General features: G+C 55.1%; 1 protein-coding gene across 1 annotated transcript in view; it reads left to right on the plus strand.

The window, feature by feature from the left end:
• Positions 1-13609, plus strand: part of RHBG (Rh family B glycoprotein) — a 19566-nt gene extending 5957 nt beyond the window's left edge. Inside the window, exons 3-11 of the mRNA XM_006155185.2 lie at positions 6462-6648; positions 7094-7244; positions 7346-7493; positions 10342-10508; positions 10797-10934; positions 11058-11191; positions 11731-11852; positions 13015-13088; positions 13235-13609. Coding sequence (XP_006155247.1) covers positions 6462-6648; positions 7094-7244; positions 7346-7493; positions 10342-10508; positions 10797-10934; positions 11058-11191; positions 11731-11852; positions 13015-13088; positions 13235-13303 — 1190 coding nt within the window. The 3' untranslated portion in view covers positions 13304-13609. The remainder of the gene's footprint in view (positions 1-6461; positions 6649-7093; positions 7245-7345; positions 7494-10341; positions 10509-10796; positions 10935-11057; positions 11192-11730; positions 11853-13014; positions 13089-13234) is intronic.
• Positions 13610-15987: the final 2378 nt, after the last annotated feature.

Below are 15987 nucleotides of genomic sequence, written 5' to 3' on the forward strand. Positions count from 1 at the left end.
AGCAAAAACCTTTCCCCCCCCAAAAAAAAAAAAAAAGGAAAGAAAAGAAAGTATGCACAGGTCTTCTTTTCTTCTTTTCTTTTTTTTTGCTACAGGATCAGGGGGAGAGAGAGAGAGGGAAAGTGAAAGGGAAGGCACCCCCAGGGGAGATGGCCACACTGCAGTTCCTTCTCCATGTCCCTTTCTAGGTTTTTGGCATGCACACATGTACCCAGTGTGTTTTTCAAGCCGCTGGGTCCAGGACTCAAACCTTACAGTCGGCCATGTGGGATTCAGCGACCTTAACCACTGTGTCACCCACTGGCCCACAGGTCCTTTTTATATGCCTCAGAAGGACTGAGGACAGACGGATCAGGATCTTCCTGAAGAGGTGGGGGCTGGGGATGATAGGGCCAGAGTGGCTCATGACCTCTTCTATTGGGTTGGAAAGTCATGATGCATTTTTGCATAGAAAAATAATGTCACAACTTTCCTAATGACCTAATGGAAGAATAAAGCCCCAAGGTCAGAAGGTGGATAGTCGGCCATGTGGGAGTCCAGAGCCTTAACCATCATACCACCAGCTGGCCCCAAACTCTACTTTTAAAACATTGCCTAAAGCAATGTTTTTTAAACCATGGGCCACAAAATCAACTGAGTGAATTGCCACCCGTATTTTTTTTTGGAGAGGTTTTTTGCTATAGGGCACGTGCGCTCGCCAGACAGAGAAAAAGAGACAGAAAGCGAGAAATCACCCCCCAGGGGGGATGGACATGTTGCATTCCCTTCTCCACCATTCTCCTCTCGGGATCTTGGGAACACATGCACACGCACCTGGCATGAGTTTTAAGCCACCGGGTCTGGGCCGTGAACTGCGGTCGACTACGTGGGAGTCCAGCGACATAGCCATTACGCCAACTGCTGGTTTCCCAAATAAAATCATTATTAAAAAAAAAGAAAAGGAATACAGTCCCACTGTCCTCCTAGAGGTGGGGACGATGGTCTCCATCATGTCCCTGCTCCTCATAGTTTATACTTAGACTTTACAGATGAGGAAACTGAGATTGGGGAAGTTAAATGACTTGTCCCAGGTCGCAGGGTCAGAGGATGGCAGGGGATCTGGAGTTTAAACCCGGTCCTGTTGAGGTTAAAACCCCAGCTTTAATTGCTACCTTAGCCCACGAGCTTTCTTTTATAAGTTTATTTAGTTCTCCCGAGAGAGAGAGAGAGAGAGAGAGAAAGAGATCTCTGCCCCAACACACACCGGGGTCTCCACAGGGCCGTCCACCCCCGGTCCGGATCCTGGGCACATGTGCCTGCACCCAGCATGCTCTGGGCAGTCCTGCGAGCGCTGCACTGGCCGCTAGCCCCTTGTCACGTACTCAGGGATGTCAGGGTCACCTGGCAGGGCTGGGGACGGGCAGTAAGGGGAGAAGGGAGGGTGACAGGTGTAAGGGCTTTAATCCTCTCTCCAAGCAAGGGTGCAGGGGGTGGGACGGGGTGGGGCAGGGTGGGCGTCAGGCCCACTCCCACGGGGATCCCCCTACAGGGAATGTTGAGAGGTCATTTTACCCACCCCTGCGTCTCCAACTGGACTAGCTTCTCACCCATCAGAGCCCAAGGAGAATCTCTCTGCATGGAACATTCCTGGCGGAAGGGGTTTCTTTATGTTTAGACTCCAGTTGAAAGGCCACGGGCTTGAGTTTTGACTCCAAACAAACCCGAGATGGGAGATATAAACATGGTTGCCGTGTAAGGCAAGTCCTGGAGTGTTTCGGCACGTACTGGGCTGGGAGCCGGGCCACCCCCTTGGCCATCTTGCTGCCCTCGGGCACCAGCAGAGACAGACGTGGAATCCTAGGTACTGTTTGTGCGAGAAGTCAGGCAGCGAGAGCCCAGAGGACGCAGGCCACAGCTGGGTTGAGTGATGCCTCTCCTTTTTCTGCTGAGTTTTAGGATCTGGATGATTTGGGGAGAGGGCAGGGCTGGAAAAGTGGTGCAGGGATAAGTGCCTTTATTTATTTATTTATTTAATATTTTTAGAGGTTTTTGCTATAGGGCACGTGCATTTGCCAGAAAGACAGAGAGGCAGAAAGCGAGAAATCACCCCCCCAATGGGGGATGGCCACGCCGCAATCCCTTCTCCATTCACCTCTCGGGATCTTGGGCACACGCACACTCCCGGTGTGAGTTTAAGCCACCAGATCCGGGACTCAAACCGTAGTCCACTACATGAGAGTCCAGCGACATAGCCATTACGCCAACTGCTGGTCCTGGGATAAGTGCCTTTAGTGAGGCCAGTGGGCCTCCAGACCCTCACTGTCCTTAGCCCCTGGGGTTGGCAGCTGGGCCACAGATCTCCAGTTCCAGCACACACCCAACCCTCACACCACACGCCCAACCCTCAGCCAGGGCCTTGCTGGCTCATTTCCTCCCTGCCCTAAAAATACCTCTCTCAGGGACCAGCAGGTGGCATGGTGGTTAAGGTGCTGGACGCTCCCACATGGTTGACCATGGTTCAAGTCCCAGACCTGGTGGCTTGCTTTTTTATTTTTTCTCTCTCTCTTTCTTTGGTCAAATGAAAATAAATGAATGCATAAATAAAGTTAAATAAAATAATTGTTTTTTAAAAAGTGCTTCTCTCAAAGTTACTAGTCACACTTTAAAGTTCAGTAATAACTTTCCAGCTTGTCGGTAACTCCAGATTAAACAAAAAAGATGACCGTGCCTTTTTTTTTCTTTATGATCGTCCTCTTTTTGTAAGAGATTTGAGGTCATTTACGACAAAAATTAGTAAAGAAAAGAAAAGCAGCAAAACAACACAAATCATAAACCTTGCACTGGCCTGTATTTGTTACGGTTGAGATGCCTGTGGTACTGAGCTTCCAGGCAGCCAAGAAAAAAGGGAAATATGCACAGTCATGTTGTTCTCATCAGAACCAAGGAAGCCTCCCTCAGATATATAACTCTTTGATTCTTCAATGTCTGTCTTCTGTCTTGTGTGACAACAGGGACTTTGGCTGCCCGGATACGTGTCCAGGACTGGTTCACCAGGAGCTTAGCACCTCTGTCCCACGACTGTGGGAAAGCAGACTCCTCAGGGGCAGTTTCATTTCCTCGCACTGCGCTCTACGACAAACATCTCATGGGGAGCTATGGAAGTGGGGATGGCGGTGGAGGAGAGGTAGATGGTGGCGCAGCTGAAAAACCCAGCACTCTTCCAGGCTGGCCCACAAAGGAAGGTCCCTAGTTCAAGTAGGGGGAAGTTGGAAAAGGGAAAAATGGAAGTAGAGGGGCTGGCCCCATGCCTAGTGGTTAAGGGAGCTGGATACCATATGGCTGACTGTGAGGTTTAAATCCCAGCCCTGATAGCTTGAAAAATTAAGCTACTGGCCAGCAGGTGTTGTGGTGTTTAAGGCCCTGGGCTCCCACATGGCTGGCCGTGGTTTGAGTCCTGGATCTGGGGGCTTGCTTTCTCACTTTTCCTCTCTCTCTGTCTCTCTTTGGTGAGCACATGTGCCCTGTAATAATGATAAATAAGGGACCAGTAGGTAGCATAATGGTTATGTCGATGGACTCCCACATGGCTGACCGTGGTTCTAGTCCCAGACCTGGAGGCTTGAAACACACTGGACACGGGCACTTGCATGCCCAAGATCCCGAGAGGATGGAGGAGAAGGGATTGCGGTGTGGCCATCCCCCCTGGGGGGTGATTTCTCGCTTTCTATCTCTCTGGTGAGTGCACGTGCCCTATAGCAAAAATCTCTCTAAAAACAACGTAATAATAATAATGATAAATAAAACTAAATAATTCTATAAAAGGAAAGAAAGAGTAAGCCAAGGGCATGTGCATCGCACCCCAAGTCCCGGCAGGATGGAGAAGTGGAGGAAAAGGAATTGCAGCGTGAGCATGCCCCGGAGGTGCTTTCTCACACTCTCTCTGTCTCTCTGGCAATAGCACCCAGACTCCAGCAACTTAAAATAGAAAAGTGGAATTAAAGTACAGGTTCATTTTGTTGCAAAAAATTTTGAAGCCTATGCATAGATTTTTGGTAGTACACATTCTTCATGAACTTTTCGAAGACTACACAGACCCAAGACAGAGAAAATAGGAGCGGGCAGACTGACTCGGCCTTAGATAAGGTTGTTTTAAACCCTGTTTACAGGAGAGGGGCTGGGGAGGAGAGGGCTGCGGACGAACTAATACTAAAGCACATGATGGTATTTGTTTTTATCAGGTTTTGTTTTGTTTTGTTTTGTTTTGTTTTTTTGAGAGAGATTTTTGCTATAGAGCACGTGTGCTCACCAGAGAGACAGAGGGAAACAGTGAGACGTCATTCTCTGGGGGATGGCCATGCCACAATCCCTTCTCCTCCGTTCTCCTCTCCGGATTTTGTGCACACATGCACACATACCTGGAGTGAATTTCAAGCCACTGGGTCTGGGACTTGAACCGTGGTCAGCCATGTGGGAAGTCTAGCACCTCAACCACCATGCCACCTGCTGGCCCCCTCTTTATCAGATTTTTAATATTCCTGTATATTGCATCTATTTATTTATTTTAACATATACTCAGCAGAGAGAGACAGAGAGCGAGAGGGAACGTGAGAAAGCAAGCCGCCAGATGCAGGACTTGTGGTCAGCCATGTGGCTCCAATGCCTCAACCACCATGCCACCTGCTGGCCCTGGCTGTGTGTTGCTTTTATTTGCTTCCCTTTTTATGCAGTGATACAGAATAGAAAGTAAACAGAAAAGGCCCCCAATTTTTCTGCCCATAAATCCCAATGTTTAGGGAGCAGCAGTTGACATAATGGCTATGTCGCTGGACTCCCATGTGTCGACTGCAGTTCGAGTCCTGGACCTGTTGGTTTAAACTCAGGCCGGACATGTGTGCATACGTGCCCTCCCAGGATCCTGAGAGGAGAATGGAGGAGAAGGGATTGTGGCGTGGCCATCCCCGCTGCAGGGTGATTTTTCGCTTTCTATCTCTCTGTCTCTCTCTGCCTTTCTGGCGAGCGCTCGCGCCCAATAGCAAAAACATCTCCAAAAAAAAAAAAGAAGTCCCAATGTTTAAAATTCGGGTAATTAATTAACCTATGAAGTTAAAATAGTCAAGGTATAGGGGCCGGCAAGTGGTGTGGTGGTTAAAGTTGCTGGATTCCCATATGGTTGATTATGGTTCAAGTCCTAGACCTGGCAGCTTGCTCTCTCACTTTCCCTCTCTCTCTCTCTCACTCTGTCTCTCTCTGGTCAAATTTTAAAAATAAATAAAGTTTAAAAAAATAATTATTTAAAAAAAAATACTCAACTATAGAAAGAAACAAGCTAAAAACCAAAATGCTCCTTCCCAGGGTCACACAAACCTTGGAGTAGTCATTGACGTTGAAGTTGTGCAAGGTGGCAACTCTGTCCCCTCCCTATAATTCCTTTTCCTTCTTAACAGGTTGAAACTATCTATTTTGCTTTCGGGCATGTGTGCTCGCCAGAAAGACAGAGAGAGACAGAGAGACAGAAAGTGAGAAATCACCCCCCAGGGGAGATGGCCATACCACAATCCCTTCTCCTCCATTCTCCTCTTGGGATCTAGGGCATGCATGCACACGTGCCCGGTATGAGTTTAAGTCACCGAGTCCAGGATGTGAACCACAGTCAACTACACGGGAGTCCAGTGACATAGCCATTATGCCAACTGCTGGTCCCATATTTAATTATTTTTTTAAAAATGAAAATTTCTGGGGGCTAGCTGGTGGCATAGTGGTTAAGGCACTGGACTTTTACATGACTGACTGAGGTTCAAGTCCTGGACCCAGCAGCCTGAAATTCATGCCAGGCACATGTGTGTGTACCCAGAATTCCAGGAGAATAACGGAGAAGGGACTGTGGTGTGGCCACCCCTGGGGGTGATTTCCCACTTTCCCTCTCACTGTCTCACTGTCTCTGTGTGTCTCTCCAATGAGCACATGCTCCTATGGCAAAATCCTAAAAAACTAAAAAAAGAAAGAAAGAAAAGCCTCAAAATGGAGCAGTATAGATTGTGACGTACGTCTGAGGTATGAGACTGGAGGTCAGACATCAAGAAGGACTTTCAGAAGAAAGGGAAAGGTGAGGAGAGGCAGCGAATCTGGGGCAGAGGGGCAGAGATGCCGCAGGGAGAGCACAGGTGGGACTCGGCTGTCAGAGACCCGGTGAGAGACCTGGAGAAGGGCAGGTGGGGAGTGAGCGTGAGTGCCGCGGGAGGCCCGGTGCCCTTGCCCAGGGTTGAGAGGGCGGTGTGGTCTGGGTCCTGCTGCTCCAGGCCGGCCACCTCCATGCAGGCGGCTCAGGGCTGGGAGGCCTCGCCATGCCTGGGGAGTTTTATAGGCTCGGCTCTGCCTCTGGGCAGCCCTGGCTGGTGAGGACTGGGGGCCGTGGCAGGGCAGCTGACGGTTCATGGGTCATGGCCAGAGCAGCCCTGAGCACCCCCACGTGCCCTCCCCTACAGGCTTCCAGGACGTGCACGCCATGGTCTTCGTGGGCTTCGGCTTCCTCATGGCCTTCCTGCAGCGCTACGGCTTCAGCAGCGTGGGGTTCACGTTCCTCCTGGCCGCCTTCGCCCTGCAGTGGTCCACGCTGGTCCAGGGCTTCTTCCACTCCTTCCACGGTGGCCACATCTATGTTGGCGTGGAGAGGTGGGCAGCACCAGCCTCCCGGCTCTCTCAGGTCACCTGGGCAGCCCCTGCCCAAGGAACCCAGCTCACGCCTGTCCTCCCAGCTGGCTTCCCGACCCCTGACCCTGACTCTCCGATGGGTTTCTCCAGGTGCCCTGCCCTTCCTCCTCCCTGATCTCCTCCCCGCCCTCGGCCCACACTCTCAGACCACCCTGTTCCTTTAGGCCCGGTCACCAAGAGCTGTGGCGGTCAGTAGCTCAGTGGGAAAGGTCAGGGTTGGCAGGGGCTCTTGGCTTTGTTCCAGCCCCCCGCCCTGTGGGCTTCGTCAGCCAAGCTTCAGAACCTCCCTGAGACTGGGTTTCCTCACCTACAACAGGGGCGAGGTGACCCCTCGCCTCCCCTCGGGGTCCCCTCCCTGGTGCCTGCCCCTCTCCCTGAATCCGCTCCCCACGCTCCCGCCACCCAGCATGATCAACGCCGACTTCTGCGCCGGCGCCGTGCTCATCTCCTTCGGCGCCGTCCTGGGCAAGACCGGGCCGGCCCAGCTGCTCCTCATGGTCCTGCTGGAGGTGGTGCTGTTTGGCACCAACGAGTTTGTGCTCCTCAGTATCCTGGGGGTGAGTCTGGCAGGGAGTGGGGAGGGGCTGGGCTGGGGCAGCGGTCAGGGCCGCTGTCATGGGCATAGGGGCTGCCCCCCACCTCCGCTGCACCCCCTCAGGTGAGAGACGCGGGAGGCTCCATGACGATCCACACGTTTGGGGCCTACTTCGGGCTGGTCCTCTCGCGGGTGCTCTATAGGCCCCGGCTGGAGAAGAGCAAGCACCGCCAGAGCTCCGTCTACCACTCGGACCTCTTTGCCATGATCGGTGAGGCACGCTGCCTGGAGGTGGAGGGTGGGGGTGAGGAGGCTGCCTCTGGGCTGCGCTGTCCCGCCAGGTCTCCCGGTGCTTCCTGCAGTCCTTGGGGTTCTGGCTGGGAACTCCCTTCCCATCTGGATTCTGCTGTGAGAGCCCTGAGATCCGAGCCCCTCATTCCCAACAGCTTTACAACAGTTTCTTAGAACTCAGCCCTGGAGTACCCAAGGGCCCAGACCCATTCCTAGGGTCCCCCCCTTTTTAAAATTTGCAACAAGGTGTGTGTTCTCTGGAGAGTGAGAGACAGAAAGGGAAAGTGAGAAGCACGCCCCCCAGGAGGGATGGCCACGCCACAATCCACTCTCCCATGCGTGCACACGTGCGCCAGGCAAGTTCTTCAAGCTGCTGGTCCAGGGCTCCAACTGCAAAACCAGCCATGTGGGATCCACCCACCTTCATAGCCAGGCCACCAGCTGGCCCCCGAGAGGCCTTCTAAATCTGCCTCAATCCTGCCTCAAACCTCCAGAGCCCCAGCACCCATGCCCTCAGCCTGTCACTCCAGCCCCTGCAGGTCTTGGCCACCCTCCTCTTCCTGGCCCCTTTGCTCCTGGCTCCAGCCAGACCACACTTCTCCCCACTCCTTGCCTGCAGGCTCCGAGCGTCTGGTTCTCTGCAGACAGCTTCTGCCTGCCCCTGGCACTGCTGCCCTCCACCTAAGGACCTTCTTCCCAGGGGATTCCGGAAGCCCCTGCCTAGGAGAGCAGGGAGGAGGGGTTGTCAGGTACCAGGGGAGCAGTAGGGTCTGGCCTGGGAGCCCCCTTACCACCACCTACTTCTGAGCAAGTACCTCCACCGTGGTCTCTGCTCCCTTCTCTGCCTTCACAAACTGTGGTCTATATTTAATTTTCAATGAGTTTCATAGAAGTATTCAATAGGGGCTGGCAGGTGGCATGGTGGTTAAGGTGGCAGGACTCCCACATGGCTGACATCAGTTCGAATCCCGGATCTGGCAGCTTGCTTTCTTACTTTCCTTCTCTCTCTGGGTCTCTCACTGGTCAACTTTAAAAACATTAAAAAAAAATGACAATGAATAAAATTAAAACCAAAAAACAAACAAACAAACAAAAAAACATAGTCGATAGGATCTGGAGTGCCTATTCTTACATCAAAAAGAGAGGCTGGTTTTGCATTTCTTGCCCACTTCTGGTTTGTTGTGCAACAGAGCACATGGAACCCCAGGTCAGCCCAGGCCTCCTTGCCCTTTGAGACCTAGATAAGTTTGGCTTGAAGTTCAAAGGCTTTCCCAAGATTCCCACGCATTCCCAGGAAACTTGTATTCCCAGATCTCCTCTGCCTCCTACCTCTGTTTTTCAGTGTGTCTGTCACCCAGACGGAAACAGGCCCCTCGCTTCCTCTCTCCTTAAACTATAGCTGGAGGGCCTCTAGATGAGTGTAAATCTTTTGTTTTTAGCAATTTTTTAAAGAATTATTTTATTTAATGTTATTTGTTGTCATTATTATTATTATTATTATTATTTTGAAGTTGACCAGAGAGAAACGGAGAGAAAGAACGAAAGTGAGAAAGCAAGCTGCCAGATCCAGGACTTGAACTGTGGTCAGCCACCTTATCTACCATACCACCTGCTGGCTCTAGAGTGTGGTAGATCTTACGCAAGGCTATGGGGTTGCAGGGAGAAGTCACACCTACGGACACTCACACTCGGACACTTGGGACTAGGGGTCAGTCCCTACACCTCCCTCCTGCCGCCCGGCCTCTAGGGCCCTCAGCTTTCTCTGTCACCTTATCCCTTAGCCTCCCCCCTCCCCCCCATGACTGACCTGGGACCTCACTCGAGCAGCCAGGTTATATGGGTTCTCCCGATTCTTACCCCAAAACATGCAGGCCCAGCCCATCTGGTGCTCAGCAAACAGGCCACTCCTGAACACGGCAGGCTCCTCTCTAGAAGGCAGCTGGGGTTATAAAATGAACCGGCTTCCCGGCACGCGCCCGTCTGCTGCATGCCCGCCACGCAGCGGCCTCTGCCTTTCCTCTTCTTCGCTCCTTTGTTTTTGTGACTTGTGACCTCCATGCCATCGTTGTACACACTCGTGGGGTACGGTATGGATTTTGAAAGCGCACATGCACGTGGAATTCACAAACCAAGGACAGACACGCTCTGAGACACCCTGACATTAGGTCTGCAGATCCCACGAGTGCCACGGCGTGTTTTACTGGGGGCAGTAGTGGCGTTTCCTCCGCTGTGGCTGGCCGTCCCATTACCCATGCACTCATTTACGTGCATCCTTGTGCCTGGTAATCATTTTCTCCTGAGTCCTTTCCTTTCCTTGTCTGATGCTTAAAAAATATATATATATATCAAGCCAGCAAGTGACATGGTGGTTAAGGTGGTTGGATCCCACGCGGTCAACAGCTCGGGTTAAGGTGGCTGGATCCCACGCGGTCAACTGCTCGCTTTGAGCCCCAGACCCGACAGCTTGAAAAACACAGCAGGCACGTGTGCGTGCGTGCCCTCAATCCTGAGGGGATTTGCTCATACCTCATTTGCTCATACTTCAGTCCCCCCCACCTCCAGTGAGCACACGCACCCTATAGCAAAACAAAGACAAAACAAAACAAAAACAATGCTCTCGGTTTTCCACGTAGTTCCCTTTTGTGCCCGTGTCCTCCTACAGCCGCGGCTGGGCGAGCACTTAGAACCCGCGAGGCCGCGGACGCTGTGTCTTTAAGCATGGCTGCCTGCACCCTCCCTTTGCAAGGTGGTGTTACCCACCCCGCTTCGCTCACACTGCACCTTCCAGGGAGCCCTTACTCCCTCTCGCTCTGCCTGCCCATGCTTAGGGACCATCTTCCTGTGGATCTTCTGGCCTAGCTTCAACTCTGCACCCACATCACTGGGGGACGGGCAGCACCGGACGGTCCTCAACACGTACTACTCCCTGACTGCCAGCACCCTCGGCACCTTCGCCTTGTCGGCCCTCGTTGGGGGGGACGGGCGCCTCGATATGGTACGGAGGAGAGGCCCTGCGAGAGACAGGATGGCCTCGGTGGGGGTGGCAGGTCTGAGAGCCGTAAGGAAGAGTCCATAGGGGAGCAGTGGGGCGCGGGCAGGAGGCTTGTCTACACTGCTGGCAGTGGGGTCAGAGTGAGGAGCAGGGGTGGGAGAGCAGGAGAGGCAGGGGCTAGGCGGCAGAGGGGCTTCCAGAAGCAGGAGGTGCCAGCGTGGTCTGGGGCTGGACTGAGAGTGGGCGTGTGACTTGTGGGGGCTCCGATGCCTTGCCCTCCCTGTCCCTTAGGTTCACATCCAGAATGCAGCACTGGCCGGAGGGGTCGTGGTGGGGACATCCAGTGAAATGATGCTGACCCCCTTCGGGGCCCTGGCAGCTGGCTTCTTGGCGGGGACTGTCTCCACGCTGGGGTACAAGTTCTTCACGGTACCCATGCCTCTGGGGCCCTGGGTGGGATGTGGACTCTTGAGGCCTTTCCTCCCACGTCTCCCACAGACCAGGCTGGGCGTGGGAGGGAGCGCGAGACCGATGGTCTGCCCTGTCCTCCAGCCTGTCCTTGAGTCCAAGTTCAAAGTTCAAGACACATGTGGAGTCCACAACCTGCATGGGATGCCAGGGGTGCTGGGGGCCCTCCTGGGGGTCCTTGTGGCGGCGCTGGCCACCCATGAAGCCTACGGATCTGGGTGAGTCTCCCCATCCGAAACCACCATCATCCCGCTGGAACGGCCTCCTTCGCTCTCTGTGGCCAAGAAAAAAAGCAGCGTCTGCCTTCCTTCATTTGCTCTGTATTTCCTTACCCATATTCCGGGAGCTGAGGACGCTAGCGTGAACATGGCCAAGACATGGCCCGCCTCCTGGTCCTTGGTCAAGTGTAGCAGAATGTCACTGATTTCTAGAGTGCTGAGTGTTACTAACGGGTCAGAAAGAGGTGACGATCCTTAGGATCTATGTTTGCACACGGGGGCTTGAAGGAGGCGGGGAAAAGTGATGCTCCCACAGTCTTCAGAGGTGCGTGCAGTCTGCGGGCACGTGAGGGTGGGAGGGTGGGGCCTGGCTGGAGCCAAGGTCTAGAGGTGAGACTCAGTCCAGCAGGCTCCCTTGAGGGCCCCGGCTGCTTGGTGTCCCCGGGTCTGCCATGCAATGCCCAGCCCTGGCCCTGTGTTCCGCCCCCGCGTCCCCACTCCCCCACCACAGCCCTCTCCATGGTCTGGTCTCCCTGCAGCCTGGAGAGTGTGTTTCCACTCTTAGCCGGCGGCCAGCGCAGTGCCACGTCCCAGGCCATGTACCAGCTCTTCGGGCTGTGTGTCACACTGATGTTTGCCTCTGTGGGCGGTGGCTTTGGAGGTGAGTGGCCTTGGCTAGGGCAGGGGCTGGCAGGGGCTCGAGGGAGGGGAGACAGAGGAAGGTGTTCTCCGGAGGATGGACTGTGGGACCCTGCGCCCCCAACACGGACTCGTTCACTCACAGATATCACCAGCCCTACCTTGTCCCAGATGAGGAGCACGCTGTGGGCTCAGGGGTAACCTCCCTCAGGTGGGGAGGAGCAAGTGGGTGCTTGCTTCCTCTTGGTACCACAGGGGGCTGGAGAGCCGGCCAGGAGCGGAGTCCCCCTTTTCCCAGTCTGTGGCCCCCCTGTGTTGCCCCCTATGCCCACTAGAGGGCAGCCCAACCTCAGGCTGAGGCCTAGAAGGCGCAGGCAGAGCTACCTGGGCAGGGGCGGTGGAGGATGGAGATTGCCTGGCTCCCCAGGGCCAGAACGCAAAAACAGTCCCACAGAGGCAGACTGTCCACGGGCCCCAGCTTGGGCAGCCCTTCCTGGAGTCTAACCTTAGTTAGTACTTCTTGGCTTTCAAAGTCACTGTCACCCTGAGGTTTTTATTTTTTTAAAGGTTTTTGCCATAGGGTGTATGCATTCGCCGGAGAGAGACAGAGACAGAGAGAGGATGCCCTCTCCAGGGGGGATAGCCATGCTGCATTCCCTTCTCCTCCATTCTCCACCTGGGATTTGGGGCACACGAGCCCCACGTGATTTTCAAGCCATCAGGTCCAGGACTTGAACTGTGGTCAGCCATGTGGAAGTCCAGCGCCTTAACCACCTCGCCACCTGCTGGCCCCCGCCCTGAGATATTAAGTCTCTAACAAGGTTCAGGCCGTTCATTCATTTAATATCTTACTGGTTCAATAAACATTTTCCAAGCCCCTCCTGTGTGGAAGGCCCAGAAAGCTTAGTGACAGAGTCACGATTTGGTCCGTCACCCACTCTGTGCAAGCTCCAGCAAAGTACTTAACTTCTCCAAGCCTTCATATTCACCAGGCGGGGTTGCTGCAATTAGGAAGGCGGTGCTGGTGGCCAGGCACATAGTAGGTACAGCAAACACAGCTGTGGTGTGCCTGTGCCAGGCGCCATGGCCTGCCAGCCCCACTGTGCTCATGGCACTGCAGACGTCTCCCCATGCTGGGCGCCCTGGAGGCAAAGAAGCCTCACATGCCCTCCCGACCTCTCCAGGGCTCCTGCTCAGGCTGCCTTTCCTGGACTCCCCACCAGACTCCCAGTGCTACGAGGACGAGATTTACTGGGAGGTGAGACGCAGCCACAGCCCTCATACCAAGCCCCCCAACCCTGACCCTGCCTTCCCTGCCTCACTGCGGTGGCCCGCCTGCCTCCTTCCTCCCTAGCCTGATCCCTCTCTGGGTACACCCCTGGGCTGTGCCCTCCTTCCTTCCAGGTGCCTGGGGAGCATGAGGACAGAGCCCTGGAGCCCCTGAGAGCACAAGAACCAGACACTCAGGCCTGACCCTTTTAGAAGACCATGACTGGCTACTATCGGTAGTTCTGCTTCTCTGGCTCCTGTCCCTCCTGCTGCAAGAAGGGAGTTGGACTTCAACAGGAGGGTTCAGGGCTGGACCAGGCTATGGGGCAGGGGAGGGAGAGGACCTTACCAGCTGCCCCACCCTACTGCCCTGCGGCTGCTGCGCTGTGTGTGTGGGTGGCAAGGACAAGCGCCTAGGGATTGCTGAGCCCCTGACCCGGTGTCCCACTGTTATGGTGAAACCTGAGCCAGGTGGCTCTCTGGGGCCATAAACACTCCCATTATCAAGGACCCTGCCCCTCTCATTTGTGTCCTGGAAACAAGGGAGCTTCCTCTCACCCTCTAACTTACACCGTTAGAAGCATGGGGCAGGAAAAGACCTTACTGGTGACAAAAGTCCACCACCCTGGGTCCATGGAACACCCTCCAGGACGGCAGGTCCCACAGGGTGGGTGCCCAGCCTGGGCTTGCCTGTCTCCGGGGATGGGGAGTCGTTCTCAGAGTCTGTCTGTCCTAGTCCAGCTCAGGCTGCTGGAGGGGTCCTCCCACCCCGGAATTGCTGCCTCCACAAGGGCCAATGAACAGAGCAGGAAGAGGGCTCCCCCAGGGCCTGGGGGCAGGAGCAGGTGTTTGCCCTCAGAAGCTGGAAGCAGCTGTCACCTAGGTGTCCCGAGTTTGGGAGTGGGGAATAGGAAGGGCTTGTATCCCTGTGTGCTTGGGGTCATGGCAGCTGAGGGAGGCAGCCTCCAGGCCGCCATTGGCCCAAAGCCTAGTGACCAGCAGAGGGCGCTCCAGACCCAGCAGATGAAGATGCTGTCTTCACTCTCCCTGGTCCTCTGTTGCATAGAATGAAGTCCTTCCTACTGCCTACCTTCCTGTCTGGAGTCCTTGCCTGCAGGCCGCCAGCCTTTTTTGAGCTTCCTTTACATGCCAGGCAGGTGCTGGGGCTTCAGATGTACCGACCAGCAGAGAATTTGTCCCTCTAGCAGACCAGAGCCCTCTTCCCAGCACTGAAAGGCTGGGCCCCCTCCACTCTCCGCTGCCCTTCCTCAAGCTTCTGGCAGGAGTTGAGTATGACTAACAGACATCTCTTCAAAACTGGGGCCTAGCCCTGGGCCAGGGCAGAAAATACTCTGCAGGGTACAGGGCTGCATGCCACAGAACCATCCCCATGTTGCTAGGCCCAACTGTTTCCCTCTCAGGAAAGCTATGAATACTCATTTATTCATGGACCAACCTGACCTTCCTCCTCTGCTGGTTCCTTCTTGACCAGAACCAAGTCTCCTTCTGCGGGCCTGAAAGAACGGGCAGCTCCAGTGCAGGCTGGTCATTGATAGGGGAACCACCCAGCTCAGTCAGTCCAGGTGGCTTCCTGGAGAAGGGACAACCGTGCCCTCCGTGCCCTCCTCGGAGGAAGGCAATCGCCCAGCCAGCTTTCAAGAGATCAAAAGCCACGGGTCCCAGGATGTCCTACCAAGAGGTCCCTGAGAAAGGAGGGACGGGGAAGAGGTGGCCCCTGTGTATCCTACGGCCAGATAGCTCCAGCTACATCACTCCCACGAAGCCTGCCGGGTCTGTCCTAGCGATCGGTGACTCTGAGTTCTAGCCCCTGCACGTTGGCCCTGCTGTTTCAGGTCACTCCGCCTAGGGCTGGACTCTCCACACCAGGCCCTTTGGGTCTTCACTCTGCATTTCCTCTGCTCCCCCCACTCTGCGTCCAGTGCCTGGCATGTGCACCCCCCCTCGGACGGCATTTTCACCAGACAGCCGGTATTCGTGGTCTAGGTGTGGGATGATCATCCCCTCGCTGATTTCAGTCAGGGAGCTCAGAAGGCAGGAAAGACAGGTGTCCTCGAGGTCCCTTGATGGACAGGCGCAACCCCTCCTCCCTCTCCCCTGCAGCCCCTGTCTCAGCCCGGGTCCCCCACACAGTGGCTCATCCATTCAGGCTGGGTCAGCAGGTTGACAATGCTCAGGTCAAGGAGCTGGTGGGGACAGAGGCCAAGGGGTCTCCTTCCTCACTCCTTCAGGACAATGAGACCTCTGCCCTCCAGGGACAGCCCCTCTGATCACTGACATTATTAGTCTCAATGCAGGACAATCAGACACTTGGCCGCTCATGAACTCTGTCTGTCCAGCCCTGATGCTTGAGCTCAGGGAACAGTGATGGACGAGGACATGGCTCCTACTCACCTCCCCGGGCCCCCACCGATGGAGTAGACAGGCAGCCCTGGGGTCAGGGTGGAAGCCAGGGAGCCAGAGCCATGGGGGAAGCCCCTCAGGAAGGCAGCCACTTTGGGGCTTGACACAAGTGCTGGAGGGCCACATCTGGATTTCCTTCCTCAGCACATCTGAATAGGAGGCCCACAGTCCCCCAGGGGTTTTGGGGTGCTTCTGTGCTGGTGTGGCCAGGGCCCCCTCTGCCAGCGGCTAGGAGCTGCTCCTCTGACCTCCGGAGGACCTGGCGCTCCGAACTCCGCGCAGCCTGGGAAAGGCGAGATTCCCCCCATTGGGATTCACATCACGGCGCGCGGCGGCCCGGCTCCGGGAGGAATTAGACACGGCGGCGTGGGTGTCCAACGTGCGGGGCGGTGGCCGTCCCGGGACAGACAAACTCGGCAGCCACGTCCCCCCACCTCACCCCGCTATTCCTCTCCCACCGTCGGGCG

The sequence above is a fragment of the Tupaia chinensis genome, unplaced genomic scaffold (genome assembly GCF_000334495.1).
Source record: "Tupaia chinensis unplaced genomic scaffold, TupChi_1.0 Scaffold000438_1, whole genome shotgun sequence".
NCBI classification, from domain to species: Eukaryota; Metazoa; Chordata; class Mammalia; order Scandentia; family Tupaiidae; genus Tupaia; species Tupaia belangeri.